Raw genomic sequence first — 20,391 nt, 5'->3', positions numbered from 1 at the left:
TTTATCTTCCTTGCTACTCTCCTTACCCAATTCTCTGCTCCCCCATTAAAAATAGCAGTGCTTATCTTGCAGTTCTAGAGATGTTGCTACTTCTTGTCGGGGAATTATCAATTCATTTATAGAGAAAGCTACATAGAAGGCAAGAAGCTCTTCGTGTTAGGAGAGAAGTTCTGAATCAGCAAACAGGCATAAAAAGAACTCTTTAAAAAAGAAAAAAGAAAAAAAAAAAAAACAAACCTCTTAACTATCTCCTAAGCCTTGTTCTCCAGTCACAGCCAGATAACTTTAAAAATGCTGTTATTCTTAGAGATGTGAATTAGGCCTAATTTTTAGTTCTAATATTCTACCTTTGACCTGTACCCTGAAGTCTTTCTATAAATCCAGCAGTGACAAAAATCTGCTGGAGATCCAAGACTTCCCATCTTCCTTACACCCTTTGGTGAAAAGTTCTTTAAGAAGTGTTGTCTAGTCAAGGTGCTGGTGCTTCCTCAAACTCCTTCTGTGGCTAGAAAACAAAAGTTTCTAGGAAATTATTTATTTATTTTTATTTCAAGGTCTGGCTGAAAGGCCACCTTCTCCATGAAGACTTCCCTAACTCTCTTTTCCTTCTTCCATGCTCCAGGCTAGAAGTAATTTCTTCTACCCTGTGGCTACATTGGACACTTTAGCTATACCCCTTCTTGTCTTGCAGGAGCTTCATTTTCTCTGTCTCTCTGTCTCTATCTGTCTCTCTTTCTGTCTCTGTCTCTCTGTCTCTTTCTCTCTCTCCCCCCGCCCCCTCTCTTGTTCTCTCTCTCCCTCACTGCTTTTTATGAACAAGTCCTGTTTCCCTGTCAGATTTGCAGAGTCTTGGGGTAAGCCCTCTGGCCATTTTGTACATCCTGCATTCCTTATGTCCCGTGGAAAGTCAGTACAGTTGGGAATAGATAAGTAAAGTGGTGCCCTGGATGTTCGATGAAACATTGCTGACTTCATGACATCGTCTCCACTTTATATTCTCTCTAGGGCTTCTCTCTACTTCTCTTTCTCTTCAAGTTAAGTTAATACGATTATCATAGACAAATCCTAATCCTTGCAAAATATCTCTCCGTTGTTTCCATCTTTTTTCTCCGTCCTCTACTTTCTACTCCTATGCATTGTCGCATACTCTACACACTGGTGGATGGCCGTGCCTGGTAGGTGCATTGGCTCGGTATTGATGTAGGAGTCGAGAGACAAAAAGTTCTACTTAGAGATGTGACCTTGGGCAAAATATGTGATCTCTTCTTGCCTTCCTGTCCTCATCGTTTAAATGAGGATGCGACAACATGTCTCCTCAATTTAAATCACTAAAATTATTATGAAGCCCACGTGGGTGTATTTAAATATTACAAGAGTGGGGGTCTTTGGTATTTCCATTGATTGCCTTTAAGACAGTAAAGTTTACATTTTGTCATGTTGTCATGGTCGGACTGGTGACCCTTAAAATTCCATGAATTTGAACTCCTTTTAATATGCAGATGGGTATGCTGTGGCTTTAAGCTAAGGGGAGAGGAAGGAGATTGGGCCTGAGGGATGATGTCTATAGTGGTTGGATTTGTGGGAAGCTCCAAACTTGAAACACACTCCCCAGTTGTAAAGGCAGGAACATCATGATGAGAGAAAGCAGGGTGTACTGTTGACATTCTTGAATGCAGTGGCCTGGCCCTCAGGGAGTGCTGGTCTGAGGTAGAGGAGAGCATAATAGAGGAGGCTAAGGGACTAGTGATACATGTATGAGGAGTTCACTGTGCTTTTACCACCCCGCCACACACACACATTTTCTTCATTATATTAGCCACATAATTGTAGAATGGGTTTTTCTTCTACGTGACAATATAAATTCCTTCCTCCAATACAAAATAAAAATAAGTTTTGAGTGTTATCTTGTGGACAGACTTACCACTACCCTTTTAAAGTTATCTGAGCCCTCTCCTCTTCCCCATCTCTACCACGCCTACCACCCTATCTGCGTAATTTCATTAGTGCTCTGAAGAAGAAAGGGGTTTGGATTCCTAGGAATGCCAGTAGTATTGATGAAGGAGAAGTTGAATTGATCAGTACTGAACTTTAAACCTTAATCAAAGTAATTTAGTCATAATCTGCACCTCTGTCTCAGACTGGCCTCTCTTTGTATTTTATTCCCCCAAGAGGCTTTACACGGTAGGGAAATTTAATTATGTACTTAAATTATACAGTGAAGTTGCCACCAGAAATGAATAGGAGTAAGAAACCAGGACCACAGCTGTATCTTTGAGATGGGCTCCTCTTTAGGACACTTGGGTGATGAGAGCAAGGCATGAATCCTGGGACAGCCCAGACTCTGCCACTGATGGACGCTACCGTGCATAGCGTTGGATTGGACAAGGTCTGCGAGATTCTCCTAGTCATGGATAGACAGATGGAGGGAGCCTTGAGACACTCCTATTCCAAGCCCAGAGGAAGCCTAAAGACCCTGAAGAAAAAGCACTTTTCCCAGGTCTTCGGGCTTGGGGGTGGCCCTGAGATGAGAAGTCAGGAACCCAGGTCTCTGGACTCAAGTCAGAAGCCAGAGAGTGTCATATTCAAGTTGTACGAGAGTCCAGATTGCTGCCATTCATTAGCTGTGTGGCAGGGGCCAGTTTCCTCGTTTACTGAACTATGCTATTTCTCTGAGCTAGCTTCTCGTTTGTGAATCTATGCTATTTCATGGACCCATTCATTAAGTTTAAGCATCTGAAGTTTCTCTTCTTATTAAAAAGTTCCCTATATAACATGTTCCCATATTACCATTCCACTTATATGCCCATACTTTTCCATTTTCCTTCTCATATGTTTTATACTTTAAGAAGGTTTTAGTAGTTTCCTTTAACAAAAAATGAGGAGCATTTTTATGGGACTATATACAAGAAATTACAGCATTCTATGAGATTCCCAGATGAAAACGATCATATATGCGGAAAGTAGTATAATGGGATAATGTATATTAAAATATAAAACATGAAAAGTAGAACTACCAGGCAAAGTATTTGTATCTTCATTGTTCAGAGTTATGGTATATTACCATAATAGCTATTGAAGCCCATTTCAATGTAAACCATAACAGGAAGTAAGCAATTTCCTTTTATTCACTAAAAAATAAAGGGGTGTATTAGTTTGCTGACATACATGAAATAACATTGTAACTTGTAGTACCCCTGAATTGACGTCAGCTTCCTAAATTTAAAATGCTGACTGAACGTGTGTGTGTTGGGTGGGGGAGTGGAATGCCAAAAAAATGTTATTTCCGCCTGCTTTGTTATTCACAAAGAATAAATAATAACATTTGGCTCTCTAGTGAATTCAAGGCTATAATTCACTCGCCAGGCTTCCCTGTTGTGTTAGAAACCACTTGAACTCTGTTCGCTTAGTCCCAACTTGTGTCTGCAAAATGGTTTGAGTGATCCCCTGCTTATCACTCCAAAGTAGCCCTTTCATCACTGCCCGTTTTTAGCCCTAATTCATTTATCAGAATGTCCTGTTTGTTTGTTTTTTAAATTTTTATTAAAGTATAGTTGGAATATAATGTTGTATTAGGTTTAAGTGTACAGCATAGTGACTTGACATTTATATACCAATAAGTCTGTTCACTATCACCATGCAAGTTATTACGACATTACTGACTATATTCCCTGTGTTGTACATCGTGCCCCTATGGCTTATTTGTTTTTAACTGGAAATGTATACCTCTTATTCTCTTTCGCCTTTTTCACCCACCTCTCCACCCCCTTCCCCTTCGGCAATTATCAGTTTGTTCTCTGTATTATGAGTCTGTTTCTCTTTTTTTTTTTTTTTTTTAGATTCCACATATACATAAAACCATAATGATGTTTGTCTTTCTCTGACTTCTGCCCTGAATTCTTGCCTACACTTTTAAGATTTCTTTATGTAAGCTCACCTCAGACACTGATTACTTTCTAATTTTTATTTATACAATAATTGACTATTAATAGATTCCCTTGAAATTGTGTCACAGTTCATTGAGATCTTTTTTGAGCACTTGCTACATGCTGATTGGAGGTGCTGGGGATACAAGAGTGAAGAAGAGCTAGACCCAGCCTTCATGGCCTTGACAGTCTAGAGATTTAGTGAGAGGTGACAGTAGGTAGCTAAGAATGAAACTAATGTGGTTTTCTTTCTTTCTTTCTTTCTTTTTTGTATTTCTCCTCTAACCTCTGATTTCACTGTGGAAAGAGCCCTGCTATGGGTGACTGGGCCCCTCAGTCTAACTCCATCCCTGCTACTAAGTAGTGGGTGGTAAGCAAATTGCTTAGGGTGTCTCTCATTCTGTATTTTGTGAGGTTAACGGCAGGAAAGTTTTTGTGTATATAGGTGTGCGCCCCCAGATAATATAATATGTAACGATTGCTCTCACTAGTGGTTTTTAGTGATCTTGCTGCGATCATCAATCCCCGTCAGAATTTGGAAAACAGCTTATTTACTTGTTTTGGCTCTTATCCAAGATGCAGTCATACCCACCCCCTGAGGCGTTTCCCTGGTGGGGATGCCAAGACATTTTGGAGCATGGGCAGTGGAATATGCTTTGCTGAAACTGAAGAACTGGAATTTGCATACGTAGTCTGTGGTGGGCCCCAATCCTGTAGTCATGGATGACTTCTTTGGGGAATGTTAGACTGCAGAGAGGCCTAGACAAATCTCAGTTGTCCAAGTTGTCTTTAAAATAGCTGGCAAGAGGACCACATCTTAAACGGATCCTTCTGCTCACTTCTAGTACAGTGATGGTAGTGGAGAAACTAATGCTAGAAAAGAGTGGCTAAAGAAAAAACACTAGTTCAAAAAGATATATGTACCCCTATGCTTGTTTATTTACAGTATTATTTACAATAGCCAGGACATGGTAACAACCTAAGTACCCACTGATAGTTAAATGGATAAAGAAGATGTGTGTGAGAGAGAGAGAGAGAGAGAGAGGAGAGAGAGAGAGAGAGAGAGAGAGAGAGTGTGTGTGTGTGTGTGTGTGTGTGTGTGTGTGTGGAAGGAATAATTAATTAAAGGAAAGAAATCTTGCCATTTGCGACAAAGTAGATGTACCTTGAGGGTAGTGTTATGCCAGATGGAAAAAGACAAATACTGTGATTTCACTTTTATATGAAATCTTAAAAAATGAACAAAGATAATGAGCAAAAATAAATTTATAGATACAGACAACAGATTGGTGGTTACCAGAAGGAAAGGGGGTTAAGGGGAGTACGAAATGGATAAAGGGGGTCAAATGTATGGTGATGGATGATTTCTAGACTTACATTGGTAAACCCTATGTAGTATATACAAATATCTATAATGTTAAACCCCTGAAATATATGTATAATCTATATACCAATTTCATCACAATAATCATAAAAAAGATGGCTGCTTATTGTGCCAAGCACAAAGCTATGTTTTTAACATGTACCGTTGCATTTTACTCTCAGCTAGTAATTATATAATATGGATATTTGAACCCATATTTTTCTGACTCCCATAATGTCTCCTATTCCCATGATCTGGAATTCTCTTTCATTATCAATTTATGAAATTGTACTTTTTCTCCCTTTTTAACAGTCTAGAATTCTCAATGAAGTTCTGAATTTCCATTTAACTTATGAAAATGGGTCTTGGTTGGATCCTTTTTTAGGGGTTTTATATTTTAATGGCTTTGGGGGTTAATGACTTGTAAGGTGCCCAAGCCAGTAAGTAATGGAGAGCATCTGTTGACTTCAGTAATAAATTTCAAACTTGTTTAGAATTCTGCTTATGTGTTACATTTTAGTTTCTCCAGTGAGTCTTTTCTGTATCTTAGATGATTTATATCTTTCTGGGGAATCATTTAGAGTGTGTTTTTTTTTTTTTCTTCTAAACAAGTGGTCTCCATAAAGACTAGGGCAGCTGGATATATATCACACTCAAACATCTGGACCAGACAGGGCAGTTCTGTTTGATGTTTGTTATAGAAATGGCACCATCAAATACAACTGTTTTATTCTGATTTTAACATCATGTTTAAAACATTCCTTTCTCTTTTCTTCTTTTCAACTCAGTGTCGTTGTACCGACTGGCGGAGACGAGAGAAGTAGATGTCCACGCCCACAGACCCTGGTGCGATGCCCCACCCAGGGCCTTCGCCAGGGCCCGGACCCTCTCCTGGACCAATTCTCGGACCTAGTCCAGGACCCGGACCATCCCCAGGTTCCGTCCACAGTATGATGGGGCCAAGTCCTGGACCCCCGAGTGTCTCGCACCCTATGCCTGCAATGGGATCTGCCGACTTCCCGCAGGAAGGCATGCATCAGATGCATAAGGTGAGATTTTATTCTCCTGCTCAGCCTTGTCTTCTGAGTCGTGGATGGCTAATAGCTCTGATAACCTCTGCCCCTCTCTTTACTACTATTTTTAACGAGAGAAGCTAAGTCTTTGTCCTATCTTGAATGTTATGAAAAACAGACATTCTGAAGCTCTTTTATTGTTATAGATGTTGTACTACTCAGAAAGAGCAGATCTTGGCTTTTTAAAAATATCGGATAGAATATGCAGTTCTGACAGTTAAATTCTGTGATTTGTGGGTTGCAGGTATTTTGGCTTGAGGAATAAGTATATAAATGCATGTCTTGATTTTTTTTTTCTGACTATATGTGTTAAATAACTTATGTCATCTACAAATGGACATATTGTTAATTATTCTTCCTTAAAATGTTGGTATTTATTTTAAAAATAAAATCCCAAAGAGTAAAAGGAAAATGACTACCTTTCTAAAGATTTTAAAATAGTTTCTAGGGAATCCCTAAAATGCCCTTTGCTGACTCTGTGAAGTGGCCTTATTCTAGTTTCGGAAGAGGGATCTGATTTTTAGTAGAGCTCAGGTCCAGTTGTTTGTTTCTGGTCTAAGGTTATAATAATCTTCTCTTTATGAGACTCTGATTGTTGCTGTGGGGATGACCATATTGGTACAATTTTGGCATTACGCCTTCGCAGGATGTACAAAGAAGAGAGAACAGGCTTTTGAGAAAGTAAACAAGAACCTCTGTGACAGTTTGCCTCGAATGTTAGCAAAAGCTAGAGAAGCTCTCTGAGGCCATTGTATATTACCTAAAGGTTGTGCCTGATGAGACAAGTAGAGGTTTTATATTCCTTTTAGACAACGTTGCAGGTGAATAAGGTGGACAGATGCCTCTCGATGTTAAAATAAGCAAGCCGTGGAAGATACTGGTTTAAAACAGAAAGATTACTGTAAAAAAGAGCAAGTTTCCCCTCTAATTGTACAGGACTGTAGGTGAATTTTAAGGTAAGGTGTTTGAACTTGGAAGAGAAGATCTCCTTTTTTATAAATTTTATTTGATGATTTTCAAATCAGGAAAGTAATAAATGCTTATTTTGAAAAGTAAAACCATACTGAGATAAAGGAAATGGTTAATCCTGGCTTCACCCCAGGTAACAGCTTACTTTACATGCTTTTCACACCTTACTTTTCTCCAGGTTCAATAAAAATACCATATAATCACAGGGATACATATACAGGTGTGAGTTTTAAATAATTTTTCTTTTACCATTATAAAATCATATCATATTAATTACTCTGAAACTTTTTGTTTTCATTTAAAAATATATCATGGATATTTTTATAATATCCCAAGTTTTCTCCCTCCTTTTTTTTTAAACACATTTTTAGCTTGTCAGGTAACTGAAGAAATAAAGCTGCTTATTTTCCATATCACATTTTTTAGCAGACATATTGAATACATAGACATATTGAAGTCATTAAATTGTCTTGTGATCATATTTAATTAATTTAGGAACTGTATTATAGATCTGATCTATCATTTGTAAACCTTAAACCAGGTGGGTTGGATAATTTCAGAATGGGTTAAGGGTGTCTCACCTCCGAAATGAAAGATAAAATTTAAAGAAATATTTAGCTAAGCTTTATTGTTGTTTAAGCATTTCACAGTTAAATGTATGAGCAGTGTTGGGTCAGTGTTACGTTTTTGGCCCTGGATTGTTTTAATTAATTATCTCTTCTGGTCCTTTCTGTTTTGTTACCTAGCATCTTTGTCACATTTTCTCATATTCTCTACTCCCATTGATGTTCTTTTTTGTTTTTCGTTTTGCTCTCATTCTTGCAAGTATTGCATTTTTTGCCACCCTGGTTTTCCTTAACTCCCAGCCCCTCAGATAATTCCCTGCGTGAGGACATGGTTAAGTGCCTAAGTTCACACCTGCTGACCAGATGCCTTCACTTCCTTAGATTCTTTTATATAGGCAGCTTTATTCCTTCTCTTTCTCCTCATTCCTACTCTGAGCTTCAGCATTTTGCTTTTCCCCATTCCTGGAAATAAACAAGTGGCATAAATACATCTGCTGTGTTGCTTTGATTTCCTCTCTATTATTACTATTTAACAGACTCAGAGACACTCTTTATTCCAAATTCTTCCCATTTTCCTTCTTAACATCCTCTATATAGTAGATTTTTCCTCTTTTCAAGTGTATGCCTTTGACTCTGCAGAAATTAACTTTCCTTTATCTAAAACTGCAAACACTCAGACTTTCTTGCTCGGAGTCATTTGGTTTCTATAAAACTCCTGGAAATATTCCTTTCAGGCTGTTTTGAAAATTGCTATTCTAGTTTGAGGAGGAATAGACTTTTCCTTTTTCAAACACATGCTCTATTGCCCAATTCTGGATTAGATTAACATCAGTTCAATAGCTATTTATTGTGTGTCTGTTATGTACTTGGCCTCAAGTCCTGTTTCCAGACCCTATGTTCTTAATCTTTTTCCAGACCTGTACCTTTAACCTTTTTTGGACTTGCTCCCTCTGTAGTATTGCTTCATCTACTTCACCCTTCTTCCCTTTCAGTATTCACCCCCATTCACTGCCCTGCCCTGTCTGTTTCTCTTTTCCCAACTGCCATGGAACTTTCTGGTTTCAACTTTTAAACTTTCCATGGTTCCTTTCCCTCTGATGACAAAAAAAATTACCAAAAAATAGATCATCGCAGACATTTCAAATAGTCGTCCTTCAGACTTTGGACTAACTTCAACATATAACAAGTTTCAGGATTTACTTAAAATGGTATGGCAGAATAGCTTATATTTGTATACCTTGTGAATAGGACTTTACTTTTATTTTCAGGTTTTGACTTTACAAAAAAACTCAACTGTTTAAAGCCTTAACTTTTACAGATAGTTTTGCTGATCCTGTTGGTGTAGTCTTTTAAAATTTTTTCCCCCGCCTATAATATATATGTAATATATAATAATATAAGTAATATGGGTTTAAAATATGTGACTGTTGTATGAGTAATAGATGATTGTGCCACAATTTTGAAGACTTTAAAGAGGGGTCTTAAAACTCCAAATAGAAATGTTTTACCTTAAAGAGGTATCTAACTCATGTCTTTTCAGCCCGTTGATGGTATGCACGATAAGGGGATTGTAGAAGATATTCATTGTGGATCCATGAAGGGCACTGGTATGCGGCCACCACACCCAGGAATGGGCCCTCCCCAGAGTCCGATGGATCAACACAGCCAAGGTCTGTAATTCTAATTACCTGATTGTGGCTCCATATTGTAGTCTTTCATCTTTTGTATTGGTTATTTTAATTATGACTTCCAAAGAACATTTCTAAGGAAGATTGAATGTAGCAGGTTTCTTTTCCCTAGAGAAATCTCCCCAAGTCCTGACCAACTTTATGATTTATATGGTCAATTTGATTAACAAAATCCTAGTAATTTTACTAGCTTCTGTGACTCCAAGCACTCTGCAAAGTGCTTCATGTACTTGATGTGGAATCTTTATCGTGATCTTTTAAGGTAAATTATATGACCCCGTTTTATAGATAGAGGTGCTAACGCTCAGAGAATTTACTTTGTTTTCCTAAGTTTACACAACCTGTGAGTGACAGTGCCAGAAGAATCCCGGTCCGCCCCCCAGCAACAGTGTAAATGTGAAGGTTAGAGGAGCCACTTGTGTCCCTTGAATTGCATGCTCATACGTTGTCTGGAAGTGGTTTTTATGGCAGTGGAATTACCTGTCATTGCTGGTGGGTGGCTGTGTTAGTCTTCTAGAGTTGCTGTAACAAATTACTACAAACTGGGTGGCTTAAAGCAGTAGAAAATTATTCTCTCACAGATCTGGAGTTAGAAGTCTGAAATCAAGGTATGATCAGGGCCATGCTCTCTGAAGGCTCTGGGGAAGAATTCTTTGCCTTGTCCGAGCTTCTGGTGATTGCTTGCAATGCATGGAATTCCTTGGCTTGTAGATCTATCACTCCTATCTCTGTGTTGGTTTCCACATGACATTTTTTCTGTGTGTCTGTGTCTCTGCCCAGATTTCCCTCTTATGAGGATGCCAGTCATTGGCTTAGGGTCTACCCTAATGCACTATGACCTCATCTTACTTGATTACATCTGCAAAGATCCTATGTCCAAATAAGGTCACATTCACAGGTACTAGGGGTTAAAGCTTCAACATATCTTTGTAGAGACACAAGTCAACCCATAATAATGGCCGAATCAATGTATGGTATATTTCAGTTCTCCTTGGTGCCTTCTTCCTTAACTGTTGGAGACATATTAAAGATACCTCAAAGTCTTTTGAATACACTCTAACTTGTTTTCAGAATCATTATATGGTCATTTTAATATGCAAGGGGCATGCATTATTCTGTACTAATTAACCCCAATATGTTGATATTCTAATTCAGTTTATAGTTTATGCATCGCCGTGTATACTCCTTTGTACTTTAATGTATGTGTGTTTCAGATATCCATCAGATATCCATCCACCCGAAAGAAGATTTTTGGCTCTGAGAATTTAGAGAAATATATTCAGTTTTAAAATATACATATAAATAAGCAAGTCATGGAGGCTAGGAGTACATGTTCACTGATATTCAAACAAGTTTTGAATATCCCACACTCTGATCTGAATTTTGATGACAAGTAGGTATCACTGTTGCAGATGATTCATAAAATCTTGACCCTGTCAGAAAAGCACACTGAAATCTTGGGACTTTTTTGCAGTCCGGGAAGAAAACATTTGACCCATTCATTGTTGAGAAGGAATTAAGACGACACTTCCAAGTTTATCATTTAAATTCTAAGGAGCCAGATATGTTCACAGAGCTACTGTAGGTCTCATTTTTAATATCTGGGAAGTGTAAATGAGTTCTATTCAGTGATTCGCAAAGCCAGGTGCTTGCTCTATCTGTTCCTGGCTTTGCCGTACCTCTGATAAGCTGGGCCATAGGAAAACTCTAAAACAAAACACTTTTAAATGTGTGAATTATAATTGAACATTTTTTCTTTTATGTATCTTTGACTTTCTCTCATTGCTTGGTTCCTTTCTTCAATTTAAGAATGATGATTTTTCTTGGTATCTCTAGCACTTGGCACAATGTCTAGTGCATAACCGGATAGATACTTAGTAAATTTTGTTCAGTTAGGTCGAGAAATAAACCTGTGGATTCAAAAGTCAACAGTTTTAAATAGATCTTAATTTTTATATAATTTCAGTAAATTATAATTACTTTGAAATGCAGAGGTCTGCATTAAATGGAATCAGAATTAGCATGTAATAGTTTCTCTAAAATAGCAAAGTGCATTGTAGGCTGGGGAACGACTTCTTTAAAAGTATATTTTTGACTAAGTAGTATTGGTATATTGCAGTCTTATTCTATATAATGATTTAAAAAGAATTTAGACTCTGTAATAACATGTATCTTTAAAAACCCTATTGTAGAAAACCATTTATAAACACAAGTACAGAGAGGTGTGGTATTGATTGGAAAGCTGCCAGCTTTAACTACCTAGCAACCTATTAGGTTATTTTAAGGTATTGGTTGAGAAACAAAACCATTTCCTTCAATAAATACTGAATTGTGTATCTTATGGTCTCAATGATAACATTGTTTATTTTTAGTAGTTGGGTAAAAAAAAAAAAAAAAAACCTTCAAAGGCTAGTATATACCATTTAATATTTGTGTGTGTGTATGTGTGTGTGAAGAGAAAATTTATATAAAATTGGCACTTGGTTCAATATTATTAAAAGGAGAGAGAGAGGCGATTGCTTCCCTCTGAGGCAAGGTGAAACTGGGGAGATAATGGCCCTTGAAGACTAGGAAAGGAAAACTGCCTCTTTTGACTACTTTTGAATGAGCAAATCAAACCAGAGTTTTTAAAAAGCAAATTCTGCATCAACACTGTCATCCTACAGACAAATGTATATATTCACTTTTAGGCAATTTCTATTCTCTGTTTTCTCAACTAAAGATAATTACTAAAATATGTTGTTTCATCATTTAGATTGTTTTTTCCTGAAGTTTTATGGAATGCTAGTCATCTAGAAAAAAAAATCTCTCTTTAGCTGAAACACACATCTTTAATATCATACTGTGATGGAATGATTCTATTAACATCCCCTATAAGTTCTAGGAAACGATTTTTCCCACCTTCGGTTTTTTACATTTGAGGTAAAATTTTGTTTATTGATTAATTCTGGGAAATAATTTTATTCCACTCTCAGTTTCTTTCTTAGCAAATTTGAGGTAAAGTTAATTATTGTGCTTAATGTGACTGCCTCACCTTCATAGCTTTGCCTTGTCACATAGTTCATAGTTTATAAGAGTGATTTGATAAACAGTGTTATATAGTTGAGATTGTCTAATGTGTTGGTCTACTGTATTAGGCATCCTATGATTTATCATGGGTAAGCTATAATGGATCACCTTAGGAAAGAGGAGAGACCAGAAGGCAGGAGACATGACTCATATTAACACCTGGTTGTATCCCTTCTACTATGAAAATGTCATTAGCTTTGGTAGGAAGTTTTTCTTTCTGTTATAGGTACAGATTTGGCCAAAAAGGTGTCAGAAATGTGCTTTCATAATGAATAAAATGCCATTTTGCACAAGCATTACAGTTAAAATGTGTACCTCATTAAAAAGGAAAAGGAAGAAGGTTAATGACATAGGTAGATAGATGTATGTTATTTATATTCTCTAAGTGTTTATTTTTATAACGATATACTGGGATTAAATTTCTGCTAGTCTTGCAAGCTGATTTTAGGGTCATTTTCTTGGCTAATCATACGACCAACTAGAACTCTAATTGCTGCATGGTTTTTATGCTCTGTTGTGAAGTAGGGATTTAGAGAGTGAAAAGTAGTTCTATTTCTCTTCAGGACAGGATTTTTCTGAATGGAGTTCTACTTCTCACCCACCAACTGATAGAACAAAACATACTCTTGTATTAGGGGATCAAGCTAAATTTGTTTCCCTTTCCAAAAGGCAATTCGAGATAAAAGTAACTATATTTTTTTTATTTTCTGTAGTCTTGTGAATGACGATGGTGAGGCCCCTGTCAGTGGCAGTCACATAGTCTCGGGTCACTGTGATTGCACATAGGTTCACAGAGCTGTTTCAGCTCAAACTTGACATAAGTTCAAACATAGCAGATGTCTAAATAACACCTATGTGATGACCTTTATGTTAATTGTGATGGAAGTACATTTATTAAAGGGCAAGACTTTTAATCTAATATTTTATATTGTGTCTGAGGACACCTTTGACTTCATTAATTAGCACTTAGTTTGAATTCAAGGCAACCTTTTGGATTGCAGTAGGCCCCTTTGTTCTCTCCTTTATCTTGGATCTCCCTCCAACAATACTGTCACACATTTTTCTAGGAATTCCAGTGCTATACAGTTTGTCTAAAATAAGTTCCATGAAATTTTTGTGCATTTTGACTTTTCTTCCCCAAGAAAGGTATTCTTGAATTTCCCATTTAGATCTCTTATAACCCAAACAGATTGTACTCATTTTTATGTCAAATCATAATTTTCTAGAAGATTTTTGAAACTTCTAAGTCTTTAATTTAAAACCGAAATTAATATTTTTAAAAACCAGATTAATATTAGACCATGGAAGGAATATACTCATTGGAATCAGGCGAACTGTGGTTTGAGTCTAGGAGCTGCCAAGGGCTAATGGTGTGACCTTGATGACTCACTTACTGTAACTCAGCCTCAGTTTTCTCATTTAAAAAAATGAGGTGACAATATATGTGTTTTGTGTTGTTGTGAGGATTAAGGAAATAATGAATACTCCATTCATATCCCTTTAATCCTCCTTACCATTTCTTTTTTCCCACCAGCCTGATGTCCACTGGCCAGATCACCATCTTGCCTTTAATCTACTTATGTCTACCTTACCCACAGGTGGACAAGTCCCTGGGATTAATTATCTCCAGAGTCTTAACCAGTGACATAAACAGTGACTGATGATCCTTAGAGTATAAATACTCAGCTTTTTCACCTCTTCCCTGGGATAATTTGGAGGCAAGTTATTTGCCTTATATCTCGGAGCATCTGCATGAAATTAATCTTCAGGCATCCACTGCAGCAGCTGGATTAATAGCGCATCCCTTACTGGCTGCCTTCCCTTCCTTATATCACCTTTCCATACCCCTGCCAGTGTACCTGCACCATCTGTATAAATCGCTTGCACTCAATCCCTCCATCAGGCTCTGTTTCCAGGGAGAATTCCACTAAGACAGTATGTACAGGACCTTGCATATTGCCTAGAAAGTGGAGGCCCTCAATAACTGCAAATTATTCATAATGTGCATAATAGTAAACCAAGTTATATTTGTTATCCCCATAAGAGACTCTTCGTTCCACATTATGATATAGTAGACACCTTCAGGTTTTGTTCTCTAGATTGGAGCTTCTTTCAATCTGTAACACCCCTGGTGCTTTTCCTTTAGGTATACAACAGACAAACAATTTACCTTCTAGGACACATATGGCTATTGATCGCTTGAAATGTAGCTAGTTTGAGTTGAGACATGCTGTAGCTTTGTACAAAAAAAGTGTAAAATATCTCTTTAATAATTTTTATGCTTTGAAATGATAATATTTTGGCTATGCTGATTTAAATGAAATACATTATTGACGTTAGTTTTGTCTGTTTCTTTTTAATGCAACTACTAGGAAGTTTTAAATTATATATATTTGATATATGTAAATTTTAAATTATATATTATTTTTAAATTATATATATTTTAATTTTCTAGCAAACAGTGCTGTTATAGAAAATTACCAGAATATTTAGGAATGCCTCTCTTTTAGGGTCATCAGGGACAGCTTGTGATCTCCTTTTATGTTCTCTTCTAGGTTATATGTCCCCACACCCATCTCCGTTGGGAGCTGCAGAGCATATCTCCAGCCCTATGTCGTCGGGAGGTGGCCCGACCCCACCCCAGATGCCACCCAACCAGCCAGGGCCTCTCATCCCAGGAGATCCACAGGCAATGAACCAGCCCAACAGAGGTCCCTCGCCTTTTAGTCCTGTCCAGCTGCATCAGCTTCGAGCTCAGATTTTAGCTTACAAAATGCTGGCCCGGGGCCAGCACCTCCCTGAAACACTGCAGCTTGCAGTCCAGGGGAAAAGGACGTTGCCTGGCATGCAGCAGCAGCAGCAGCCACAGCCGCAGCAGCCCCAGCCCCAGCCACAACAGCCGCAGCAGCAGCAGGCCCTTGTTAACTTCAGCAGACCATCTGGTAGGTTAATATGCAAACAAATGAATAATGTGATGGTCCCACTCGGATGAGAAAGACTGCTAACTGCACAGAAGCGCTGGGTTGGTATAAGCCCAGGGCTGACTTAGCCTTTTTTGTGCCTCGCTGGCTCCCTTGTCTTGCTTTACTTAGTTGGCCAAGATTCTTGGTCTTTTTTGCTGTAGAGTCCTGGAGCAGGGCTTCTTAAGCTTTGGGGACTCTGGTACAAGCTGTGGACCTAGGAAAAAAGCACCACCCTCCATGATTTTGCATTTTCTTTCAAGAGTTTCCAGGTCTATGGGAAGCCCATGTACACACCGTGGATTAAGGGTTCCTACACCCAGTACATTCCTCGAATCGGCTCTCTTCTGAGCCATTTTGTGTTTGTTGATTTATTTATTTCTACCCTTTTTTGTTGTTGTTGTGAAAAGCATTTGGGGAGGCTTCCAAGAAACATACCTGCAGTGAAATAATTATCAAGTAGAAAATCAGAAACAAAGGGAAATCGAAATCGAGATCAGGCACCTGAGGGCCTCCAGAGTTCTTATGGTTGCTGCATCTGAGCTTGCAAGGTGACTCAGATCTCCTGGCAGTCAGGAAAGGAGACGGGGTCAGGTGCCTAATTCTCATCCTTCACAAGGAAGTTGGTTACCAGTTCACAGAGGACACAGACCCTTTTCTAGCATGAGAATATAAAGTAGATTTCCCAGGTGGAGTTATTTTTTAAATTATTGTACGAGGCACTGCATGATACAGGCATCGATAACATTTGTTTGTAATAAACAGAGTAACAGAATCTACATGGCCTACTTCTTACATACCCTGGCATCAAATCTGAAGCTATTACATTATGTCATCGGTGGAGATGAGATAGTCCTTGTATGGCCTTCTAGTGGGCTGGCGTGATCCCATCGATAGAATTCAAAGGTGCAGGAGGCTATAGGATGACCTTCCATGAATGTTTTCTCTGGGAAGGTTAAAGGATAAAGTTTCAGTTGTCTGGACACTTTTACATAACAAATGTGTCACGTCCTTATAAACACAATCTTATGTGTTTTCTGGATCATTTTCAGAAAAGAGGGCTCCTTTTTTTTTTTTCACCCAGCTCTGACGCCTACATCTTCCCTAACCAAGCCCCTGTCATTTGATGGAATTTATTTTATTACTGGCTACTTGTGTCTTTTATATTTCCAGGAGTCAGGCTTCATTAGAAAGGAAAATATTTAGGCAGATTGTGTTTTATGACAGAGTGGGCAAAGAGGCCGTGGATGGAGGAGGAAAGAAGATGCCTCCTTCAAATAGAGCCGACCCATTCCTGCCCCTGGGGAAGGAGGCTGCATCTGACAGCATTGCTGAACTTTTCCCCATATCTCAGGTTTCATAGGGAGAAGGTTATCATCTCCCTATGATAACTTGACAAAGACATTTTTTTGGATTGGCCTTGAAGACAAGTCAAAAGAAGGGGAAAAAATATTTTTTTAAATTACTTTTTATTAATTGTTATTGTTTCTCTGCCCCCCTTCTTTAAATAAAAAGTATAATTGTTTACAAATACATCTACTAATATTTTAGGAAAAAATAAGTTTAAGTATGTCCACTTATCAGGAGGTAGCTGTGATTTCGTTTTTCTTTTGTCCCGTTTTCTAGTGTTACTCATATGTGAAGAGAATCTTTTTGGCTGGGGTGGTCTGCCTCAAACTGACTCCAAAGTTATAAATCACCAAAATTGACATCATCATAGCTACCACCAGAGAATTACAGTTGGACTGGAAGAATTGCTCAATGAACAAATAACTCTTCAGTCCTTGCCTGCTATAGGCTCCACTCAAATCTAACTCATCATTTTTCTTTTCATTTTGATTCATTTTTCTTTTTAGAAACTAAAGCAAAATTAAAAATAGGAACTGAATAAGGTTCGGTATTTTTGGAGGCAGCGGGCAGAAGGACCTCATGGTAGAAAGTAAAAGTTTTATTGCTAATTTTTTTTCAATGCTTGTCCCTCTCCTGCTTCTCCCATCACATTTTAGTTATCTCAAGTTTCTTGATATGTTCAATTAAATACACTTTATTTTTTCAACCTGTGGAAACCACTTCAATCCTTATTTAATGCACAGAATGGTTATTCGCATAAATATGCTTTTGTCCTAGAAGGCAAATCGAATGCTCAGAAATTCTGTACATGTGAGACTTAGGTATTTTAATGAGTTTATTTCCCTGTTCCTTAAAATCAGGCATAGCATTGCATCCAGTAAAGACTCCTTCCCCCCTTAGCTGCCCTGGGATGCCCCTCAGGAGTGTCAGGGGATACCTCTACCTTGACTTCTAAGGTGAGGACTGAAGGGAAAGCAGACACATTTTGTACCTCTGACAATTGTTTATGTTGGAGAGGGAGTAGGAGATAAGCTAAAGAATGTAATTTGTCTTCCATTTGAAGATTCCAGGGAGAGGTCTTATCATTTAGCAGGCCCATGAGTATCTGTTGTAGAGATGATTTCTGTCAATAGAGAGCAAATCCAGTCAGGCAACTCAACTCCATAAGCCGCCTGAGGGACAGGCGTAAAACCTAATGAATAGATAGTGACATTCTGGGCATGCTTAATTACAGCAAGCTGCACTCAGTTTCCCAGCTTCTGTAAATAGAAGTTTTTATATAATCTGTTGGAAGGAGTAGAAAATAGACCTATGCAGTAAATGAACTTGTGGTGTTCGGTTAGGAAAAGAGTTTGCTTGTGACTCTGACAGCAGATTTACAGGAAGCACATGGCAAGCCAACTTATCTGAGTATTTGTGCTGAGTTGTATTAAACTGTAGAAACATTTTGAAGTTTGCTGTACAAAAGAGTACTCCCAAAATTTCCAGCTAATACAGTGCCAAATTTCCTAACAGCTGTTCTTTTGCCATGGAGTCTTTCATAAAGCCGAGTAATTAAATTATATTTCCCTACATTCACATCCTCGGTGGCAGTAAAAATGATGAGAGCATGTAGTCACATTGTCTCATTGAATCCTCACTATCACCCTGTGAGGTGGATACTATTATTAGCACCATTCTACAGATGAGGAAAGTGAGGCACAAGGGGTAAATTAACTTGCTCAGGCTCGCATGACCAGTAGTGATAGAGCTGAGGTGAACTTTATCAGTTATTTTGGGGCAGGGTACTTTTAAGTGTACCTGTTTAATTCACAACAAGATGTAGTACTTTTTAAATTGGAGATTTGAATGTATAAGGCCATGTTTGGATCTCTCTCTGCTTCTCGATTTTAAAGATCAGTCGACCAGATAAGAATGCCTTTATATTTATCAACTAAAGAAGGCCAGCTATGTATGTATCAGCTCTAGTTAGGAGTCATAGGCTAAAAATGACTAGATTAGGAATGAAAGGTATCAACCATGCTCTGAATGCCCGCCCCCCCTTTGTAATTATTAAATGTGGTTTTAAAAACAGTTACTTGAATATACCTCAAGGAGTCATCTTTGGCTTCTGCATAGGTATTTAGAGGCTGTAATGCTAAAGAAAGTGCCCAGAATAAATGAAATGCTAGTGCTATTGCACCGTTACAGCTTTTGTTGATGAACTATTTAAACTCTGAAAGGAGGAAAAACACTTTGAGAACTGAATTTAAGTAATTATTATATTATCTTCTCAGTAAGACCTGGCTTTTTTTTTTTTTTGTTAAAGGTGGTGCTTTTTTAGAGGGCTTTAATATATAAAGTTCATTATTTAGTATGCTTATACCAAGTCCTCAAATATATTTAATTCTACCACTTTCTTGATCTTATTAAAGAGATTCATAGAATCATAGAGAATTAAAATAAATGTTAGAAATCTCTATCTCCTCTTTTGGTTGGATCACACCTACAGCAACCCAAATGCAAAATATACCCTGTTTTAAAGACCTTTAGGGAAAATATATTCTAAAATTTCCCTCCATAACCCACTTCAATGCTTAACAACCCTGAAATTTAATGTTTAGAAATTTGTTTTTTATATATAGATGAAAGAAACTCTAAATATAAAATATTATGAAAACTTATGCATATGTAAAAGACCTCCCATTCAGAAAAAAAAAAAAATCAGAAAGTACTTAGCTGAAAAGAATCTGTATTTTGCTAGTATGTCTATAACGCTTAAAATAAAAAAATAAAAGATCAGTATATTTTTACCTCAAGAATTTTTCATCAGCCCCAGAACCAGGGCTACAGATCACCTCAAGAAGTCTTATCTAGCTCTATATCTTTCGGAAAGTTTTACCTAATTTCAGAAGAAGCGGGGAAAAAAGAATAACTTTTACCACCACACACATACACACACTGTAGTTTCCTAGGCAATCTGTGCTAATTCTTCACATTCCTCCTGTCAAAATGTTTGCTTATAGCTATCTTTGCATTATCATTTAAGCTCATTCTAAGTGGTATTTACTGGAAATTGAATAAATGTTTAATTTTTCATACTGTATGTATGTCTTTGTACGGTTAATTATTAAGTCTCTCTGAAGTATATAGACTATTATTTTTGTTACCATTTAATAATTTTAATTTTTCTTGGAAAAGATATAGAAAATACTTGGAAAAATGCCTATAAGAGGTTTTAACATCTGCTTACAAGATTTTTTTTTTTAATTTACTAACTCATTTGGTAGCATTACTAATCTTCTTTATAATTTTGAAGTAAATAAAAATTCATCTAGGAGGAGAGATGGAATACTTTCTTATTTTAGATCTATACCTACCAATCAATTTAAACTGAAGTTTAATGTGGACAATTGCTTTAAATTAACTCAAACACATTTTGATAAGCTTG

At 37.5% G+C, this 20,391-nt stretch overlaps 1 protein-coding gene across 4 annotated transcripts in view; it reads left to right on the top strand.

Annotated features, from left to right (window-relative positions):
• The window catches only part of LOC120621864 (probable global transcription activator SNF2L2), a 28,137-nt gene extending 8,276 nt beyond the window's left edge, over positions 1 to 19,861 (top strand). For 2 of the 4 annotated variants that reach the window (XM_039887812.1, XM_039887887.1), the window contains exons 2-4: positions 6,075 to 6,335; positions 9,435 to 9,564; positions 15,207 to 19,861. In XM_039887812.1, the coding sequence (XP_039743746.1) occupies positions 6,111 to 6,335; positions 9,435 to 9,564; positions 15,207 to 15,643 (792 nt within the window). In that variant the 5' untranslated portion in view covers positions 6,075 to 6,110 and the 3' untranslated portion in view covers positions 15,644 to 19,861. The remainder of the gene's footprint in view (positions 1 to 6,074; positions 6,336 to 9,434; positions 9,565 to 15,206) is intronic. The other 2 variants (XM_039887745.1, XM_039887651.1) reach the window with 2 other exon arrangements.
• The last annotated feature ends 530 nt before the right edge of the window (positions 19,862 to 20,391 follow it).

Source organism: Pteropus medius, unplaced genomic scaffold (genome assembly GCF_902729225.1).
Source record: "Pteropus medius unplaced genomic scaffold, Ma_sr-lr_union100, whole genome shotgun sequence".
Taxonomy (NCBI): Eukaryota; Metazoa; Chordata; class Mammalia; order Chiroptera; family Pteropodidae; genus Pteropus; species Pteropus medius.
Note: the sequence above shows the minus strand (reverse complement) of the source record. Positions and strands in the feature narration are given on the sequence as shown.